General features: G+C 40.5%; 2 protein-coding genes across 6 annotated transcripts; one reads left to right on the top strand and one right to left on the bottom strand.

The window, feature by feature from the left end:
* Window positions 1-1,176: 1,176 nt before the first annotated feature.
* LOC103472971 (CD209 antigen-like protein D) lies at window positions 1,177-7,965 on the bottom strand. Of its 4 annotated transcripts, none has more exons than XM_008422852.3 (10): window positions 7,715-7,965; window positions 5,612-5,695; window positions 5,467-5,523; window positions 5,181-5,237; window positions 4,906-4,962; window positions 3,038-3,148; window positions 2,306-2,383; window positions 1,828-1,979; window positions 1,595-1,716; window positions 1,177-1,514 (listed from the first exon to the last, which is right to left on the bottom strand). In XM_008422852.3, the coding sequence occupies exons 2-10, from the start codon at window positions 5,637-5,639 to the stop codon at window positions 1,337-1,339; spliced, it is 840 nt and encodes a 279-aa protein (XP_008421074.1). In that variant the 5' UTR covers window positions 5,640-5,695; window positions 7,715-7,965; the 3' UTR covers window positions 1,177-1,336. The 4 variants fall into 4 exon arrangements, with proteins under 4 accessions (XP_008421074.1, XP_008421075.1, XP_081468339.1 ...); XM_008422853.3 differs by lacking the exon at window positions 7,715-7,965 and adding an exon at window positions 6,014-6,105; XM_081612213.1 differs by lacking the exon at window positions 7,715-7,965 and having other exon boundaries at window positions 5,612-5,742.
* On the top strand, window positions 6,225-21,190 carry ak2 (adenylate kinase 2). 2 transcript variants are annotated; one of them, XM_008422856.3, is made up of 7 exons: window positions 6,226-6,435; window positions 8,757-8,882; window positions 9,788-9,898; window positions 10,040-10,134; window positions 14,477-14,549; window positions 17,085-17,304; window positions 21,026-21,190. In XM_008422856.3, the coding sequence occupies exons 1-7, from the start codon at window positions 6,337-6,339 to the stop codon at window positions 21,031-21,033; spliced, it is 732 nt and encodes a 243-aa protein (XP_008421078.2). In that variant the 5' UTR covers window positions 6,226-6,336; the 3' UTR covers window positions 21,034-21,190. The 2 variants fall into 2 exon arrangements, with proteins under 2 accessions (XP_008421077.2, XP_008421078.2); XM_008422855.3 differs by lacking the exon at window positions 21,026-21,190 and having other exon boundaries at window positions 6,225-6,435; window positions 17,085-19,215.
* The last annotated feature ends 81 nt before the right edge of the window (window positions 21,191-21,271 follow it).

The following is a 21,271-nucleotide window of genomic DNA, read 5'->3' as shown; positions in this document are numbered from 1 at the left end:
CTTTGGGCGCTGATTTGGTGAACTTCACCTCGGAGTATGTTACCTCAACTTCAGGCATGATTCTGCTGGGAGTCTGACAGAGAACTGCAGGTCAGGAGAAACGGGGAGCTTTTAAAAGCTTCCTGCCGGCGGGGAGGAGACAGACACACCTGAGCAACGTGACATCAGAGGCATCAGCCATAAAAACTAAAATCATTTCCACATCAAAATTATCTGTGTTCTAAAGAAATTAAACCTTTTTACATAAATAAAAGTAGGAAAGTGCAGCTTCTCAGCTGTACGCCAGTACAAAAGTTGAGTTGCATTTTTGCCATCGATGAAAAAAACTCCTTTGAGTTAAAAGGGACTTATTGCATAAGATTCACATTTTGTATGTTTTCATAATGTCATTTGGGTTGCTACTGCTTCTAGAAGCAATTAAAGAAAACACCCAGGTGGTTTTTGGTGATTAGTTAATGATTCTTGGTGTCTGGAAAATGATCCGTATCAAAAACCTCCCAGTTAATGTCACAATCAATGGGCACCCCGAACTGAGCTCCAGAACATTTGGTCAGCTGGTTTTACCACTGTATTCGCTGCACAATGGCTGCTGGAAAAGACAAACGCTTTGTTACATTTTTGTTGATTGTGCAGGAGGCTCCACTTTTACCTTTCAAAGATGTACTTTTGTATAGTTGTGCATCTGTTTCCAGCCATTGTAAATGAAAATATAGAGCTTGGAGGCGTGGCCATCAGCCACTCGTTTAGATTTAAAGTGACAGAGGCCCTAAAACAGCTCGTTCTGAAAGGAGAACTGACCGACTAAAACAGACAAAACCTGAGGTTGAGGTGTGATGGATTGAAATGTGTTCATTGTAAATACATTTACTCATTCTGGACTTTTCTGCATATTGTAACCATTACAGACTTCAAAGTTACTGTTTATATTTACAATGTTTTGCCAGCAGTTTGGGATAAATATCTGTCAAGGTCGTTTGATTTAGTGATTGTAGTAACGAAATGCAACCAGCAGGAGGAGTCTAGAGCTGGTGAGCCACTGACAGTCATGTTTCAGATCAATTGACCGAAAATATGTATGGACTAATGGACAAAACACTCAAGCAACTGTGAAGTGGAGTTCATGATTTAACCTCATGAACTTCATATTTAATAATTAAAATAAAAACAAGAAACTCATAAAAGCTGAAAAACCTTTATTAATTTTACATATTCAACAGGAGATTTGCTGTAAAATAAAGTAAATATCTTCTAAAATCAAAGTTATTTTCTATTAACATGTTTTTAAAAGAATATTTTAAAGTGTGCAGAGATCTGAAGCCGCTTTCTAGACTGAACTTCACACACAGAAATGCAGCTGGATTTTTGAATCTTTCTCACAGATACTTCTCAGATGATCAATACAATGTCTATCATGCCATCGGACCTCATCAGGGATTTCTGTCTTCATCATCCCCACACAGTCCAGTTCTGCTCCACCCAAAGCATCAGGCTGTCCCGGAGCCCAAAAACTCAAACTGACACAAAGACAGATTTAAGTGAACTTCAGTGACTTTAACTCATGAAATTAAACCAAATAATTTCAGATTAATCAAACCTTTTGTTCAGTGGAGATCCATCCGTCCACAACCAGGAGCCTTCTGCCTTTGAGTCGGTCAGTCCAATCCAGAACGTTTCATTATTCTTGATTATCTCCCTCACTCTGATCTCCAGGAACATCTGGCAGAACAAGTTGATGAAAATACAAGTGAAACTTTTCTGAGCTGAGATGAAGAAACATGACAATGAGATGAAATCAGGAGAATCTGAACCTGCAGCAGAGTTTCATACCTGCTCCTCTCTGCTGTCGATCGTCACCAGGTCTGATCCCAGATCAGCGCAGGAACGTCTGCTGTCATTCCAGGAGGATGTAGAGTTGGAGAAAAAATAACAGCTTCCTCTGTATCGCTCCCAGCCGGCTTCACACTTTGGGCATGTTTCATCTTTAAACAGATCAGAACAAAAGCTGCAGAAAATCAGGGGGAAGAAATCTTTGGAGAAATCCTGCAGCTACAATCTACAAGAATCTACAGGACAGAAATGAAACTAGGATCAAATGCTGGACTTTTTACTGCAGGAGGCAGAGGACACTGGAAGAAGGATGGAAACAATAAGACAGTAAAAGAGTGGTTCAACTTTGAAGATCATTTTCAAAATAAATTCAACAGATACCAAACACATTAAATAAAATAGTGAAGAAGAGCAAAACCTTTTTTAACAGGCTTAAAATGAAACATTAAATCTGGACTTTAAATCCTCACAGTCTCACCTAAAACAATCATCTTCAGTGATTCCAGATCCTCCTTCAGGGTTTGGCATCTCTCATGTTTCATCAGATAAAAGACAGCTGATTGAAGCAAAAACAAGCTGATAATCAAGACCAGTTTCATGCAAAAGTCAAGTCAAAGTTTATTTATATAGCAATTTTAATAGAAATAAAATTATTTAGTTTAGTAAAAAAAAATTATGAGACAAATATAAAACTGGCAAAGATTCCAAAAGCTAATAGTACGAATAAGAACCAAACAATTTTTAAAATTTAGCAGAAGCAATTTTCCTCCATCCTTTGACTTTTCTCTTTAGCTGGTGTTGAAGGCTGAGGGAATACTGAGTTTTCAGTCTGGACTTTAACAAAAGCTTAGCAGACAGAGGAAGACTGTTCAGAGGGAATAATCATAATAATATTCAAATAACAGCATGCAAACTTCAGAAAACAGACATTTGTAATTCTGAAATATCACCCCAAAAATCCATTGTTGTTACAGAGCTTATTGTATCTGTTAGATATTAAAACATTTTGCAACTGGTAATATTTACTGAAATAAAACATATGAATTTACATATAATAATTTATGTTTTTGATAAAAAGGAAGGTTTTCCTAAATAACATGCATCTAATTTTATGAATCTCCAATCAATGTAACACAACGACCTGCCATAAAATTCAAGTAAAAACCTTTTTTTTTTTTTATTTGACTTCAAAGTTGGAAAAAAAACTCACTAATGCTCAGAGCAAAGACTGCAACGACCAAAAGAGCCATGAGAACCAGCAGGACAGCGTGTTCTGGAGATATTTTGGACTTCCTGTCCCGTCCAGGTTGCTGCAGATCTGCTGAACAGTGAGAACAGAATGAAAAGTGGAAGAGCTGCTTCGTCTGGCCATGAAGACATTTACCACATTATGAATAAACTGGCAAAAGGAAATATCGCTGTATAATATAAGAACAAAATAAATGACAATGCTCTCTGAAAAGGCACACAAAGTGAGTAGAAAACACAAATTTGCTATTAATTAAATTTACATAAAATGACAATTTAAGACAAGATGCTATTGTGTTTAAGACATTTCTAGAGGGAATAAATTATATAACCAAATTAAACTGAAAAGATGAAAATGTTTTGTGGACAAAACTGTCATATTGATGTCAGAAGATAAGGGGAAGACTTGATTAAGATCACTGAAGAGTTCCTGTCCCTTACAACTAAATGTATGGAGACATTTCTGAGCTCCAAAAGTCAAAATGTGTGCAAAAAATGCAGAATGTTTTAGATTAATCTGTAAAATGTTCTATAAAAGAAAATGGGAAATGTTTTAGCTCAAAAAGTAGAAAATGTATGGAGAAAAACTCAGAAATTTGTCAGATATTTTCTATAAAAAAACTTTGAAATTTCTAAATTTGAAAAGTCAAAGAAATTGCTATGAAAATTTATTTAATTTTTAGATTAATCTCAAAACAAAACTATCCATCCATCCATTTTCTAACACCCTTGTCCCTTAATGGGGTCGAGAGGGTTGCTGGTGCCTCTCCAGCTAACGTACCGGGTGAGAGGCGGGGTCACCCTGGACAGGTCGCCAGTCTGTCGCAGGGCAACACAGAGACACACAGGACAAACAACCATGCACACACACACTCACACCTACGGGCAATTTGGAAAGGCCAATTAACCTGACAGTCATGTTTTTGGACTGTGGGAGGAAACCGGAGTACCTGGAGAAAACCCACCATGCACAGGGAGAACATGGAGACTCCATGCAGAAAGACCGGGGCTGGGAATCGAACCCAGAACCTTCTTGCTGCAAGGCAACAGCTCTACCAACTGCACCACTGTGCAGCCCCAGAACAAAACTAAATTTCTGAATTTCAAATGTAGACATTTTTTGACTTTTTAAATTTAGAAATGTCTAGAAAATGTCTGAGATTAAACTCCTTCTGAAATTTTACTCCATGCTCTTTTTTCTATCTATTGTCCAAATATGCAGATGATTCTCTTGTAGAGAGATGCTTCTCCCATGCATCTAATTTGATTTCATTCATACCGAATAAATGCAAAACTGGATAAAAATCTGCAGGAACTGTGTGATGCTATCATGTCAATATGGACGACAGTCTCTGAGGAATGTTTCTGACATCAAGTTCAACTTGTGTCTCAGAATTCACCAGCTGTGAAGGAAAAATCACGGTTTCAACCCAGTACTAACAAGGCGTACCTAATAAAGTGGCAACAGGTTGATGAGAGATTCATAACAATAGACTTCCATGTTTAGCAACAGAGATTACAAAGCGGAACGCGTTAAGCAGAACAACCAGAGTGAGTTTCCGATATGAAAGTTTTCAGATTATCAATAATATTCAAATGAACATAAATGTTGTTTTGTTTCACAGTCGACTGTTGCAGAAAGAGAGAAGTCAAGGCCATTGTTCCCTGCAGTGACATTTTCCACAGGTAGAAAGCATTTTAGGTCAACAATAATAAAACAATAAACTAACAGTAATATGCACAAGGAATGAACTCATATGAAATTATAGTAACCATAAAAACATAATAAAAACATCAGGCATAAAAGCTTCAAATTATTTAAATTTAAACCTTTCTGCTTCGAAAGCTGGTCTTCAGTGCAGCTGTTGTCAGCGAATGAAGAAACATCTGCACAACAAAGCATAAAGTAATTAATCTGATGGAGTCCGGCATACTTTTAAAATTCAGAAAAACAGAAAGTGTCAATTTACAGACAAATCAAGTAACAATCCAATCACTCAAACAAAAATGTAGGTTTATAAAAATAATTTTCAGAATGAATCTCAAAGCCTAAACTTGTTCTGATTAAGTGGCGCACACATTTCAATTGGATTTTTATTTCAAACCTTGTTGTTTTGAAACAATGACATCATCATAAATTTCGTCACCCACTGAAGAAACATCTGCATAAAAAAAGTAAACATAAGGAAATCAATCTGATGGAGTCAAACATTAGTTTGATAGTCATATTTCAGACAAACATGGAAGTGTCAATTTATGGATAAATACAGTAACAATCAAATCACTAAAGCAAATATTAGGCTAATAAAAAAATCACGTTTGACAAGACTACTAAAAGTCACACTTTATCAAAACACAAATTGCCAATAAAAACAATGTTTTTGTTCAAACCTTGTTTTGAAACCATGACATCATCATAAATGTTGTCATCCACTAAAGCAGCATTATCTGTGTGAAAAAACAGGAATAAATTGATCTGATGGCGTCAAACATGAGTTCGGATTTTCACTGAAGAACCGCAGGAGAAAAAGCTCACCTCTGGGCGCTGATTTTGTGAACCTCATATTGGTGTTTGTTCCAGCAGCTTCAGACACGTTTCTGCTGGGAGTCTGACAGAGAACTGCAAGTCAGACAGTGTTTAAAGCTTCCTGCAGGCAGGGAGGAGACAACACACCTGAGCAATGACAGGTACACACCAATCTGAAAGGTATTCTGCACATAACCTAGTATTTTTTTTAAGCAATACAAGTCATAAAGTCTCTAAAATAATTTCTTCATCAAAATTATTTGTGTTCCAAAAAAATTTACTCAAAGTTGATTTGAGGTTTAAAATGCAATTCCTATTATATGTTAGTGTGCAGCTACTTAGTTTAAAATTTAAACGGAAAGTATTTTTATTTGTTACTTTTAAGGCGTAAATAAACAATCCCGTGCTTACCGCTGTCAAAAACCCCAAATAAATTCAAGAAATTGATATTTTACAGTGAAAGAATGTGGGGAATAAAATGGTGCGCGTTCCTTTTAACGTTTTCCGGAAGCTGTGTTATGCTTCCTCCAATCCTGTGCTACACACGTAAATTGACTCGCCTGCCAACCAATCAAATCGCGGATTCTCTCTGGTGTGGGCGGGGCTAATGTCTCATATTGAAAAGGAGGATGTGGCTCATTCTTTCTGGCCAACTTGGCTGAAGTGACAGCAGCGCCGCACCGACAGACTTCTGGAAAGTTTCTGCTTGGTGTCCCCCCCCCTCCGGTGCTGTCATGGCCCCCAGCGTGCAGTTAAAGGAGGCGATAGCTGATGTACAGGACGGCATCCGAGCCATCCTTCTCGGACCTCCCGGAGCCGGGAAAGGGACTCAGGTGAGGCTCGCATCGAGCTAATGCTGCTAATAGTAGCTGTTAGCTTTGAGGAAAGAGAGGTGAAGTGCGCATGATCGAGAACAAGTTAATAAGAACTTTAACCTTTATTGCTTTTATCAATAAATACTGCATTAGTTTGTTATTAACTTGTGTGATTAAAAATGAAATTTCAGTTTTATTTCGGTGAGGGCCGTCCTGACCAAATTCATTGACGTCTAGAACGATAAAATGTTTTAATTTATTAATTTTTAAGGTTTGTTTGTAGCTAAATTGTTGCTTAAAACCAAAATCCCCAACCAGTTTTTCCTGATTTTAATCTTTCAGGACTTTGATAGATTTTGCAGGACAGGACATGTTGCTGACACCAGTAAACCTCCCAGTTTGTTTTAAAGTAATCGGGACATTGGTTAATTCTTTAAATGGGAAGAAGCTCAGCTGTCATTTAGATCCTCAATGACTTTCAGCCGTACGTTTCTGCTAGTTTCCATTTCAAATAATAAATTACTCCAACGTCTATTTATGTGTACATAAATGAACATGTGCGCATGTTCATCCAGCATTTGAATGAAATAAATATTCAGAAATGCATAGTTGTATAATGTTATAAACCTTCTCAGTTTGGTTGAAGTGAACTCCGGCGCGGTTCCAAAAACAGGAAGCAAAGCAAGGCTTTCTGGGTAAATACAACCAAAACAATGCGTGAGTCTAGCGCTAATGAGGGGAAATGGCTCATGGGCTTTCACCAAAGACAAAAGCGAAATCCTACAACAGCTAAAATTTGAAGCCACTCCATTTTATTTACATTTCGTGAAGAAGGGAGCTGGAAAGGTTTTCATGTCATTTCTTTCAGAAGTTCTTGCTACAGTGCTACCACAGGCGAGGTGGGGAACCGGTTGCAGTGTGAAGGAGAACAGCAGCAGCTGAAAATATAACGCATGTTGCAATTTTGATCTCAAATCTAACCCAGTTTACCAGATTATCTGGTGTGGAAACCCCCCCCAGAAATGTCTCATTTTTTGTTCAGAGCGATTGCAAGACGGAACAAGAAACGGACAAATGAATTGGAAGCGAGTGATGCTGTCTCAATATTTCGTCAACGCAATATCAGTATGTGAAACTTTCATATTGTAAAGGATTGTTCAGAGTGTAATGACTGATGACAACAGACTAACATTGAGTCTGTTGGACAGAGTTTCACAGCAGCATTACGTAAAAGGTCACAGAATAATGGAAACACTGAAAAAGAGAAGACGCATAGAAAATACATAGAAATACTAACTTATAATAATATCACTGGAGTCTCTAAAATCGTGCAACCGTGCCTCCTGAAGCCTCAGTTTGGAGCTTTTTCAGCCGCATCTCAGGGAAAAGATCCAGAGAAATCACTTTAGGGATTATATATCCTGTCTGGCCTGGGAACGCCTTGGGATTCCTCAGGAAGAGGAAGAGGAATGTCTCTCCGTCTCCGTTTCTCCGTCTGAACTTTTCCCCACTGCAAATATCACTCACTGTTTATTCTTTCAAAGTAAATTCATCACCATCAACGCCAGCCACGGCTGAAACAAAGTGCTGAACATCAATAACAAACAAGATGAAAGAAAAGTAACGTGACAAATCTGAGCACAAAAATGAATTAAAAACTCAAAACACAATAAACTGATCATTCATAGAACATTCACACACAGAGAAAATTAGCTTTTCAACTCAAATTGCTACAGACGTATTTCAAATGCACAACAAAATACCAGCTCATCCCATGACGTATTGCTTTTCTTTTTTTGAGATATTTAATCTTTCTGCACTGCAAAAATGCAACATCTTACAAAGTATTTTTGTCTTGTTTCTTGTGTAAACCTCTTAGAACACTCAAAAAAATAAGACAAAACTAACAAGTAACTTCTCTGCTCAATAATTCCTCAATAAGTCAATAATTCCTTAATGGTGATGAAAAAGTTCTAGTTCCACTGGCAAATTATTTAACTTATAATAAGACATTTTTCCCGTGTTATGTGAAATAATCTGCCAATGGAACTAGAACGTTTTCACCAATATTAAAGAATCATTTACTTAAAACAAGCTCCTGTATTTTTTGTTTTTGCAGCACATCAAGAATGTTCCATAAACTAACATATTAAATTTAAATGCAACTTTCTATTGTTGCCGTTCTGAATCAAATTTTTGACTATTTCCTTTCTTTTTAAGTTTTTATTTGCTTTTTCTTTTTACAAATCTGTTTTGAATACTGTTTGGTAAGCTGAAAGCTTGTGTGTGTGTGTGTGTGTGTGTGTGTGTGTGTGTGTGTGTGTGTGTCGTCCCTGCAGGCTCCCCGGTTAGCGGAGAAGTACTGCGTCTGCCACCTGGCCACAGGAGACATGCTGAGGGCCATGGTGGCCTCAGGCTCTGAACTCGGCAGGAGGCTGAAGGAGACCATGGACTCCGGCAAGCTGGTAAAACATTCCTGCTTTTATATCGTCCGTTTAAAAAAAATAAAATCGCATAACAACCTGAACATCTGAGCCACATGTGTTTTCAAGAAGTAAAGCAGGAAAGCCGACACGTTGTCTAACTTGTCATTTTAAGATATTTTCTAATGTAGTTTGGTGGGAAATTTGAGTAAAATATTGTTTTAGTGAACTTTTTACGAGCGATACATCAATCTGATATTAATATCTGTATTGGTCTCAAGGTATGATCCATAAGGGCTGATCTGTTCAGTCTAGTTCTATGCTGTATTGTTTAATTTTAATTATATTTAGTATTCATAACTGCATTTTCTGAATCATTTGAAAGAATGTTTGTGTTTTAAAAAATACACTTTTTAAGTCAGTTCAGCTGTTTTTCTGCATTGGATCGGTATCAGCCGATACTAAACCTCAGATATCGGTATCGTAATTGAAAAAAAGGGGATCTGTGCGTCATCTTCATTTCAGAAGATATTTTGCAAAGGTTTTTTTTTTGTCCTTTTTCATCATTACTGACTGATAAAGCTGCAGTTTGTGTGTTTTTGCACATCAAGGTCAGTTTAAATCGGATAAAAATAGACTTGAATGTTAAAACTCTACCGTAACCTGGAGGGTGTACTTTCTCTTTGCCGTTCCTTTATGTTTTCAAACTCTCACGAACTGAAGGTAAAATGCAGGAGGAAGCCGTAGCTTTGTGTTGGTTCCTTTAAAGTTTAGTTTTTCTGTCAGTGGGAGTCGTAGGACGTCATTATTCCCACCTCTGATGTAATTTCCTTTGGTAATTTACAGGCTGTCGGTGCTTCCTGTTGTGTTTGTGACAGTTAATTACACACTGTGCTGGTAGATAAAGTTGCAGGAAGTTGTTGAGCGTTTTTTTTTCCTTCTTGCAGGTCAGCGATGAGATGGTGGTGGAGCTCATAGAGAAGAACCTGGACACGACCGCCTGCAGGAACGGCTTCCTGCTGGACGGCTTTCCCAGAACGGTCAAGCAAGCAGAAATGGTTCGCAACAACATTTAGTCCTTATGTTTTATTCATCAGGTTCTATGAAACTAACAAGAGAAAATAATCTAACTTCTGGGTTCATGTATTTATGAAGACAAGCGATGAAGCTGAACGTCCTCTGTGCTGTTTGTCCTCCAGCTGGACGACTTGTTGGACAAAAGGGACGAGAAGCTGGACTCTGTGATCGAGTTCTCCGTGGACGACTCCCTGCTGGTTCGCCGGATCTGCGGCAGGTAGGAGCCATGGCGAAACAAACGAATCCTTCAGACGTGACTCAGTTTGACTGGCAGCTGGAACTGAAAGCTGATTTATGCTTTCCATGACAGCCGCTCCTCCGATTCACAGCCAGAGTTTTAACTTGCAGGATAAACGCTTTGGCTCCGAGCCACAAGGAACCGCAGTCACAACGTGTCTGAGCTGGTCTGGTGCTAAAACCTGCTGGGTTCAGGGATAAACCAGGACGAGTTTAAACAGAACCAAGGAACCAGCAGAGTAGAAACTTGATCTTGAAAATATTTTCTTTTTGAACGTTTTGTTGTGAAGCTGCAGTTAAAGTTGTTCCAGTAACCTGATTGGAAATGCTGTGCAGGATGCAGATTTGACCACTAGGTGTCGCTTTTGAGCTGCTCATCAATCACTTTGTTGGTGGGAACAGAACAGCACTGCTTCTGTTTCCTCAAAACTTATGGAATAACGTTTCTGAACAATAAATATCATCCTACGTTTTGGCAAATTATTTTATTACAGTTTATTAACATTAGACTGGATGGGAAGCAAGTTGGATCTCATCTGGCCAAACTTTTAGTGTTAATTTAACCTCTATACCAGTTGTCCCCAAACTTTTTCCTGAGGGCCACATAACTTTTCCCTTCTCTGGTGGGGGGCCCCAAGTCAGTTTGTAACAGAAAAAGTGTTGCACGTTTATCACCTGCGCTGTCGGAAACTGTTGACGGGGGGGGGGGGGAGGGGACGCGTTTCTCGATTGATTTTTACCCATGAAAGCACATGGGCAAAAACCGTTAGTGAAACGGTCACTGGGACTGACTAGTATACATTTCATTCAGGGAAACCTGGAATGCGGCGTTCAGAACAAACACGTGTTCATCTGCTCCACCGCTAGCAAACAACCGTACTGATTAAATAACATAAAAGTCAAGCAGTTCCCTATAAGTCCAACAGATGGCAGCAATGCGCCATGCAAAACAAAACACCCACAGTTTACAGGACACACCTCCTGCTACAGAGCCCCCTGGTGGTTAAAGAAAAATCCACATATAAACCGGAAAATACAATGTATGAAAAAAATTTGAATGCTTTCTGGTATTGTTCGGGGGGGCCGGACCAAATGTGGAGGCGGGCCGGATCCGGCCCGCGGGCCGTAGCTTGGGGACCACTGCTCTATATGGTGTTTGGATCGTATTGAAGATTCTGTGTTTTCATTAGTGGGGGTTATTTTACTTACAGCAAGATATTTTTCCCATGTTAGTGAAATTATCTGTCGGTGGAACTACAACTTTTTCATCATCACTAAGGAATTATTTGCTTAAAACAACTTCCTGTTTATTCCTAAAAAGTTCTTTGTAAGTTAGCTTTGTCTTTTTTCAAGTGTCCTAAGATATTCACTAGAATACACACTAGAGGAGCGTTAATTTATTGGTCCATCTAACACTCGCCTGTAGTCATTAGTTATGATTTAAAGGAGACCTGCTGAGATTCCTCAAACAGGTTAGAATAGTTCAACATGCTGTATAAAACACTGAATTTACATTTTGCACAAACTTATTTTTGGATAAGAGCTCAGTCTCGTCAGTCCTGCCTGTTTCAAGCAGTTTTCTGTCATTTTAAATCCTAATAAGCTGATGCTGGCCACGCCCCCAACTCAACATTTACACTCGCACTGTTTGAAAATGGTTGCAAACAGATGTGCAATTATACAACTGTACATCTCTGAAAAGTTTTAGTAGAGTCTAATGCACAACCAACAAGAATGCAGCAAATAGTTTCTGGATGACAAGTCAACAACAAAACACTTGTCTTTTCCAGCAGCCATTGTAGAGCACATACCAGCTGACCAAACTGGAGCTCAACTGATTTGTGACGTTACATTCAGGGAGAAATTTGAAATGACTTAAGACATCAAATTGTTGCCATTTTTTTAGAAGCGGTAGAAACACAAATGGAAGTACGAAAATGTGCAAAATGTTAAATTTGCATAATTTGGCCCCCTTTAAAACATAAAGAGACTGAAGTAGAACTGTCGATGTGCAGTCACCTGGTATCTGCTGTACAATGGCTCCTGGAAAAGACAAGTGTTTTGTTTTTGACTCGTCATCCAGAGACTACTTGCTGCATTCTTGTTGGTTGTGCAGGAGGCTCCACTTCTGCTTTTCAAAAATGGAAGGTCGTGTAATTGCGCATTATCCAAGAATGCTTTTGTTAAAAATGTAATGAACATGTTTTGTATCGCCCTATTGGAACCTGTTGTTGCCTTCAATGTGGGAACTATTGTCCTTGGCAAATTGTGGGTTCAAATAGAAAAGAGTGCACCTAATAGTCAATAAATCAAAAGCATTTTTATTAAACTTCTTCATAAAACCTGAGAACAGGCCCGAAGTATTTTCATAGAGCCAGGACGGATTACCCCTAACCGTCCTGGAGCTGGAGGAAAAGTCCTCTTGGTTTTCCTGCACCAGCAGATGGCGCTCCAGAGTTTTCCGACGATCCCCATGCTGTCTGAGTCTTAATCCTGCTCGGGTCGGCAGATTGATTCAGGAGAGTCTGGATCAGAGTGATAATGCTGGAAACAAGTGGAGCGTGAAATCGTGCAATTAACAGAAGGTGGCCTGACTATGTTGGAGCGTCCTGCAGCAGGAAGGTCTTACAGCGGATCTTTACTGAAGTGTTTACCTCAGAAGTGGGCTGGAGTTTAAAAGCAGCTCACTTTCAGGCCGTTATGTTGACCTTCTAAGTCTTACCAAAGTTTTCACTCGTTAAATACGGTGTTGTTAATAGGACTATTCATGGTTTTTAGGAGAACCATCCAGGAGCTGAGAAAATAGTTAAAGGAAGTTTTGCAAAATCGCTCAACTAAAACACGTGTTTAAATAAATAATGTACTTTAAAGTCCACATCTTGGAGGTTTTACATATTTCATCATTTAAGTGGTTTTCAGAGTTGTGGATCATATTGTTGCTTTTCTGTAAACAGAAACGGATCACGACTACTGAGCACGCACCTACAAGTTCTTACAGAGGATATTGAACCGATTCCGTTCCCAAAAATCTGAATCAAATTGTGATTTAGTAAAAAAAATTCTCCACATTTTATTTGTCCTCAAAAACTAGAATTCTCCTTGTAAACGTTATGGCTGTCGCCCTCTGGTGGTTTCAGAGAGTACTCCACCACTACAGGGCCAATTCTGAGAGCAGGTACCGAAACATCAGCTTTAAAACTGTAAAAACACATTTTTGTGACTCATTTGTTGGTACTGTCTGTATTTATAGTTGTCTCTGAAGAAAATGGATTGGTAGGGCATATCCAAAGTGCGGCCCGGTGACTAATTGTGGCCCTGTGAGTGATTGTTTTGTGGCCCCTGACCACTATTCTAAAATAAAGCAAAACTGGCCGCAATGGCAGACAACTGAAAGAAAGTAATCCTCGTTTATTAAAGATGTTTCTACATTTATCTCATCTTCATAGTGCTTAAGATTAAACATTAACCCAGGTCTTGTTTTTGTAGAATCTAGATTAAAAAATAAAATGAGTTATATGTGTATTAACACATTTCATCAACCAGCCGGTTCAACGGACTTTACATCATAAAAACATGAGTCTCCAATTATGAAACAATTAAATGTTACATTTTATCAAATGCCATAATCAAAATCCAAACGGACTTAACCAGACTTGATTTAAAGTAGCTCAGTGTTTCAGCTCTTTTGCAGTTTTCTGGAAGTTTGTTCCAGATTTGTGGTGCGTAGAAGCTGAAAGCTGCTTCTCCATGTTTGGTTCTTTAATGTGTTTTGGTGATTAATTGTTCAGTGATTTGTGAACCAGCAGGAGGATTTTACAGTTTATACTCTGAGCTCCAGAGAGTCGGTGGAAGGACTTTAGAAGTGGGGTGATGTTCTCCATCGCCCTGGTTTTACTGTGTTCTTCAGGTGACGGAAGGCTGACTTTGTGACTCTCTTTATGTGGCTCTGAAGGTTCAGGTCTGCAGTGACGTTCAGGTATCGGCCCTTTCAGTTGGTTCAGCTGGTTTTGTGCCAGATCATTTTCATAACCGACCGAGTAAATCAAGTTTCCAGCTCCGCCCACGCTGGGGACGATTTGTGGTGAAGTCGATGCTCTCTGGTCTGAGCAGCTTTCAGATTGGCCTGCAGCATTGTTGTGAAATGTTTAGTCGCCGTCTCGACTGCATCATACCCGACGCGACCTCGGTTTACGCTGTCATGTGCGTCTGCGGGCGTCGTGTCGCAACGGGGCGGCGCCGCCCGCTGCCTGGCAGGTCCAAGTAGGACATGGTGTGGGATGTGAAAGGACAGTGACTCACTGACCCGCTCTCTGCTTCCACAGGCTGATCCACCAGCCCAGCGGTCGCTCCTACCACGAGGAGTTCAACCCCCCCAAACAGCACATGAAGGATGACGTAAGTAGTTTCTGCTCCGGCCTGCGGGGGGAAACGGTCTGAGCAACCCGCCGCCCACCTGAGTGACTCTCAGGCTGGAAATGGGTCAGAGTTGAGCTGCTTTTCAGTAACTAACCTCTTTTCACTTTCAGACACGTTTTGTTTTTCAGAAAGCTGTGACCCAGTTTCAGTCTGAAAAGCTGTTGCGTCTCCATCTTTTTTATTTTGTAACATCCACTGACCTTTTTATATAATGGCAGATGTAAGAATGGCTCCGACAACAAAAGCTCTGCCAGAACCAGAATGGCTTCGTTATAAACTTTTAGAGCTTCAGGGTTGTGACAGAAATCTCGATATAAAGAGATTTATTTATTTTTAACCAGAGTGGCAGAAATGGGCTTCCATATTCTATAACCTTGTAGAATAATTTAAAATAAATATTCCAGTTGTTTTCACCATCTCACATTGTTTCTAAATCGTTTGAATAGAAACATTTGTCTGTGAATGAAAAATCACATCCGACCCTAAATATCAGAATTGGATCATTAAACACTAATTTAATGAGTGTTTAGTTTTTCAGATTTTTTCCAAACCCTGAAAAACTGTTAAAGTATTATACATAAATGTATTTATTTTCATAAACATTTTTAAGAATTTAAACATTCAGTTTTAGGATTTTTACATATTTTGTAATGCTGAATGTTAGAAACGACTTGATTAAATGATATTATTATTGTTGCTTATTTTTTGAGTTTTTACAACATACCTCTAAAATGAAATGAAACTCTGAATTTTCTGCATTAGTATTTCTTATGTAGAGCCAATGTTGACATTAAACGCATCCGAGGTTCCAGTTCCTGCTGAAGCTGCATCCCGGATGTCATTTCCTGTAACTCAGGGGTGTCAAACTCCAGTCCTCGAGGGCCGGTGTCCTGCAACTTTTAGAAGTGCCTCTGCTGCACCACACCTGAATAGAATAATTGGGTCATTAGCAAGGCTCTGGAGAACTGAGGAGGTAATTAAGCCATTTGATTCAGGTGTTTTGTACCTGTGGCACATCTAAAAACTGCAGGACAGCGGCCCTTCAGGACTGGAGCTTGACACCCCTGCTGTAACTAAAACAATCGACTTTTGTCTTTTTTAGTTTTAATAAAATCCAGCAGGCAAACATCTATGTATAATGATTTAGTATTTGCACTGCATTTTTATAAAATTCAAAGGATTAGAAAGATTTTCTAAACTATTTCCTCCTAAATCTTCACAACACATCTAGAATGACCAACAGAGTCAAATTAATTCAACTGGTTTAAATGCATTTATTCTTCAGCCTCTGAATAAATTATCCAAAATGTTCTTGTAATTTGAAGTGTTCAGTTATAACACGGAAACGTTTGTTGGGAATTTCTTGCGGATTGTTTGGTCTACTGCCACAACTTGTCGGTGTGTGTTGACTCAGTAGCTCTGTGCTTTTGTTGTTTCTGTGATCATTTCCTGCTTCCTGTCTCCACCTCAGGCTGCAACAAGCAGCAGCTTGCAGGATTTAAAGGGAACCCATTACACAAAACTCACATTTTGCACACTTTTGTTCTTAGATTTGAGTCTTCTTTTTGTTTTTAAGCTCAAGTGATTAAAACAAAAACGATAAAAAAAGCACCTGGCTGTGTTTTTGGCATTAACTTCATGTTTTTGAGCTGTTTCCATGTCGCCACTGTACTGGAAAAGAAAAGTGTTTTGTTGTTGACTCACCATCCAGATCCCACTTACTGCATTCTTGCTGGTTGTGCAGGAGGCTCCACTTTTGCTTTTCAAAGACTGTAATTGTGCTTCTGTTTGTAGCCTTTTTCACATCCAGGTGTAAACATTGAGTTGTGGGGCGTGGCCAGCAGCAGCTGTTTGGGTTTAAAGTGACAGAGGCCCTAAAACAGGCAGAACTGATCAGACTAAAATCTCATTTTCTAAGATTGATTTTGTGCTAAAATGTAATAAACAGGTTTTGAAAAGCCCATAACCATGGCCTAATCTGTTTAAGGCAGGGTTATGATGGTTTTGGGTCTTTCATTACAGTTTAGTTTTATTTTGTTATGACCTTTTGTCTAATTTGGTTAGCTTAAATTAGATGTTAGCTTGTTTGCTAGCTATTAATTACATATTTACATTTTATTATCTACAGCAGTAGTTTTAGTTATTTCATACTTTTACCTTTTTGAATTCTACACCTAAAAATGAACCAAAGTATTGTCATTATGGATGGGTTATGAGTAGTAAACTGAAGATGCAATTTTCTAAAAATGAATTCAATTATTGTTGAACAACCATCTGGCGTTTCCTCCAAACTTTTGCTGTCGCCGTTTCGCGGGTTAGCTTAGCGCCCGGAAGAGAAGGAAGTGCCGTAATTTGCCGACGACTGAAGTAAAACTTTTGAGGAGGAGGAATCAATTTCACATCAGTTCACAAGGCTAATAGGTTCATAAACATGAAAACAAAGGATAATATATCTATAATTTCATAATGTTTTAGCCTGAGGCCTCGTCCTGATGCTTCTGCTCCTCCTCCCAGGTGACGGGCGAGCCGCTGATCCGCCGCAGCGACGACAACGAGACGACGCTCCGCTCCCGCCTGGACGCCTACCACCGGCAGACGTCCCCCCTGGTGCAGTACTACAGCGCCCGGGGCCTCCACACGGCGGTGGACGCCTCCCAGAGCCCCAGCGTGGTGTTCGCCTCCATCGTGGCCGCCTTCTCCACAGCCACGGCCGCCCCTGCCCGCGCCACCGCCTGTAAAGACCAAGTCTTCTTTGTTTAACCCCTCTCTTCCTTCCTCTTTTTCCCTCCTCGGTGGAGATTAGAAGAAAATCTAACGTTGGGATGTAAACAACGAAAGAAGGAGCTTAATGAGCCAGTTGTACTCTGGTTTCCATGGCGATAACATGTTGAAAGTGTGACTGAATTATGACAATTAGCTGATCTGAACTCCATAGTGTTGACTTTCGCTGCTGGACTCTGTTGCTCTTTAACTTTCCCTTTTTCTTTTTTGGGCCTCTTTGTTTTTTATGGATCCTTCTTCTTCTCCTATATCTTCACCTTCCCTGAAATAAGTTTTATGTAATTTCCAGGTGTGTATAATCATAGAAAAAGTTGTTCCCGTCTCGATGTGTGAGGTCTGGAGATCCTTTCTAAGATCCTTTTCAAACTAAAAGATGGATGGTGAAGAATGTTTATGCTTTAGAAGATAAAATCAGCTGCTGCTGTTTCCGCCTCCAAAAAAGCTCTGATTTTATTGGCTGAGGAGGATAAGAAGCTTTAATAGTTATGTTGACCTGCAGGAGACGAAAAGTATGAGAACCACTGACTGATCTGCATGATGAATATCTACATACGCTGCTTCCATCAACCAGCTTCATGCTGGTTTTCATGTGAAAGACGTTCATCTGTGTCACGCTCCCATAATTAATGAATCTTCTAGAAGTTTCAAGAATCGGCTTTGAAATAAATCGGCTAAAACTGAAACAATTAGTCGGATTAATTGTGATGAATCCATTATTGAAATTATTCTGAAGTGATTTGGTAATTTATTCATCGTTAGCTGAAGGAAATAAACTCTAAAAAGGTTAATTGTATTCCGAGCAGTAATTCAGTCAAACATGTACAAAATACACTGCTAAAAAAATAAAGGGAACACTTAAACAACACAATATCAAACTGTCCACTTAGGAAGCAACACTGATTGACCCGACGAGGGTCCCCGTGGTCAATCAGTGTTCCTTCCTAAGTGGACAGTTTGATTTCACAGAAGTTTGATTTACTTGGAGTTATATTGTGTTTAAGTGTTCCCTTTATTTTTTTTGAGCAGTGTACATTGCTACAAATGATCAAGTGTAATGCTGATGCTGCGTTTTAGACGATAAATGTTTATTTTCTTCTTCAAAAAAATGAATTGAAATGTTTGTTTGCATCTTTTATTGTATTTCTAACATTGTATAAAAAAGGTTGAAGTGGTTGGATGCGAAAAAGACAAATTGGGAATATGCCAGTTATTTTTATCCAATTTAATCTTCAGAATATTCGATTACTGGAATAATAGTTGGTTGCAACCCTAAAGCTGATGTAAAGGAGTTAAAATGTTGCTGATAGGCTGCAGTTTTCATTTTACTAATCGTTTTGTTCGGTAATATTTCCATCGTTTCTCAGGAGATGTTTCTGGTTTTGAAGAGTTTTTTTGGCTTTTAGACCAGAACTCGGTCAGAATCGGTTTCATGTTCGGGTCTCTGTGCCTGGAGATGTGAATCCTGTTCTCCCATTTGTTTATCCATTAGTTCAACCATCTGCTGCTGCCGTCCTCTGATGACCCCTCTGTGCATTAGAAAGGGAGCTTTTACGGGCCGGGTTAATTGGTAAAATCAATCAGAACCTTGTTTTTTTTTTCTGGGAAATGGACGGAGTAGTGTTTTCAGCAGAGAGGCAGAAATTTCCTGTAACACGGTGTTACATCAGTTTGTACAGTCTGTTGTTTTTCTGCTGTTGGTGCTGCAGAGTTTCTTTGGAACAAACTCATCCTCATTTTATTCTTTCTTCCTGTTGCAAAAACTCGATTTGTCCCCTTCTGTGTCGAATTTAGAGCTTCGTTTATCCATGTTTGCCCGAAGGACTCGTGTTTGTGTGTGAAACCTGGCAGCAGAGACCAAAAGCAGCACCTGGTCTTCCATATGGCAAACAGACAAAAGTCGGTTGATTGGATGTAAAACAGCAGTGAGGAGGTAGAAAGCCTGACCTACTGCTCCTTCTCTAATGCTAAACCTGCAGCTGAAAACTAAATGAAGTTTTACTGGATCAGTTATTCATCTAAATGAATGAATGGATGAGACATCTAGTTGTGGTTAATCTTTGTCGGTCGCCATATTTAAATGCCAAGAGCCACTTTCATATTTGCTTTTCTTATACATTTATAAACATAGATACATGTTTGATTACAAAACCTGAATGTTCACAAAATACAGTCGATAATCGACCAGAGAGCTTTCACCTGTTGGTTTGGGGGTTCAGGGTTCCCTCCGCCTGTAGGGAGGTTCAGGGTTCCCTCCGGCTGGTTCCCTGTGCCTGTATTGTCCTTCAATGGTTCCCTGTGCCGGTAGGGACCTTCGATGGTTCCCCCCGCCTGGTTCCCTCCGCCTTTGGGGGGTTCGATGGTTCCCCCCGCCTGGTTCCCTCCACCTTTGGGGGGTTTGATGGTTCCCCCCGCCTGGTTCCCTCCGCCTTTGGGGGGTTCGATGGTTCCCTCTGCCTGTAGGGACCTTCGATGGTTCCCTCGCCTTGTTCCCTCCGCCTTTGGGGGGGTTTGATGGTTCCCCCCGCCTGGTTCCCTCCGCCTTTGGGGGGTTTGATGGTTCCCCCCCCTGGTTCCCTCCGCCTTTGGGGGGTTTGATGGTTCCCCACCCCTGGTTCCCTCCGCCTTTGGTGGGTTCGATGGTTCCCTCCGTCCGGTTCCCTCCGCCTTTGGGGGGTTTGATGGTTCCCCACCCCTGGTTCCCTCCGCCTTTGGGGGGTTCGATGGTTCCCTCCGTCTGGTTCCCTCCGCCTTTGGGGGGTTTGATGGTTCCCTCCGTCTGGTTCCCTCCGCCTTTGGGGGGTTCGATGGTTCCCTCTGTCTGGTTCCCTCCGCCCGGTTCCCTCTGCCTGGTTCCCTCCGTCTGGTTCCCTCTGTCTGGTTCCCTCCGTCCGGTTCCCTCCGTCTGGTTCCCTCCGTCTGGTTCCCTCCGCCTTTGGGGGGTTTGATGGTTCCCTCCGTCTGGTTCCCTCCGCCTTTGGGGGGTTCGATGGTTCCCTCTGTCTGGTTCCCTCCGCCCGGTTCCCTCCGTCTGGTTCCCTCCGTCTGGTTCCCTCAGTCCGGTTCCCTCCGTCCGGTTCCCTCCGCCTTTGGGGGGTTCGATGGTTCCCTCTGTCTGGTTCCCTCCGTCCGGTTCCCTCCGCCTTTGGGGGGTTTGATGGTTCCCCACCCCTGGTTCCCTCCGCCTTTGGGGGGTTCGATGGTTCCCTCCGCCCGGTTCCCTCTGCCTGTATCGGGTTCCTTTGTCCAGTGATTAGTCGGCTCATTGATAAGTTTTTCAGTTTGTCTTTTTAGGTATACGTCTTAATTTCAGGAGTTGTGTTGTAATGTAAAGCTTTTTTTCATGAAGTCTGGTGATAAATGTTGAATTTTTCCCTGAATTGCTAAATGTTCCCTGTTGCTCAGACTGAGTCTTGGTTTCCCTTTAGTTTGTGGTGTTAGATGTTTGAAATCTCCTGTTTCCTGAACTTCTTCAGCTGATCGTTGTCTCTCTAACCTTCTAACCCGTTTTGTTTGCTCCTTAGAAAGCTGTGAATGTTTAGTTTACGCTTCCTGAATGTAACCATCAGCCTAAATGGACTGAGACCAAAACAAGTTCCAGCCTTTCAGCGACTGAATCACGTTTTGCCGTTCACTCACCCAGACCCTTGTCCTCCCTGCTCCCTCTTGTCTTGCAGCTGGTTGAAGGCCGAGCTGCTCCGCGCCCACAGAGGTGATCAAACGGAGGGTAGACTGAACTCACTGTGCTGTTAGGCTCCGTCTTAAAGTACATTTTTATCCCCTGTAGATTATGAATGAACCAGCTAACCTCCAATAAACATCCTGCTTTTCTACAATCATCACATCTTCTGTCTGTGTGCATTCTTTTCATTTCGTCCTGAAACTGAAGTTTTAGTTGGTTATTTTTCTCCATTTTAGCTACA

This window comes from Poecilia reticulata, chromosome 11 (assembly GCF_904066995.2).
Source record: "Poecilia reticulata chromosome 11, P_reticulata-male-v2, whole genome shotgun sequence".
Classification (NCBI taxonomy): domain Eukaryota; kingdom Metazoa; phylum Chordata; class Actinopteri; order Cyprinodontiformes; family Poeciliidae; genus Poecilia; species Poecilia reticulata.
Note: the sequence above shows the minus strand (reverse complement) of the source record. Positions and strands in the feature narration are given on the sequence as shown.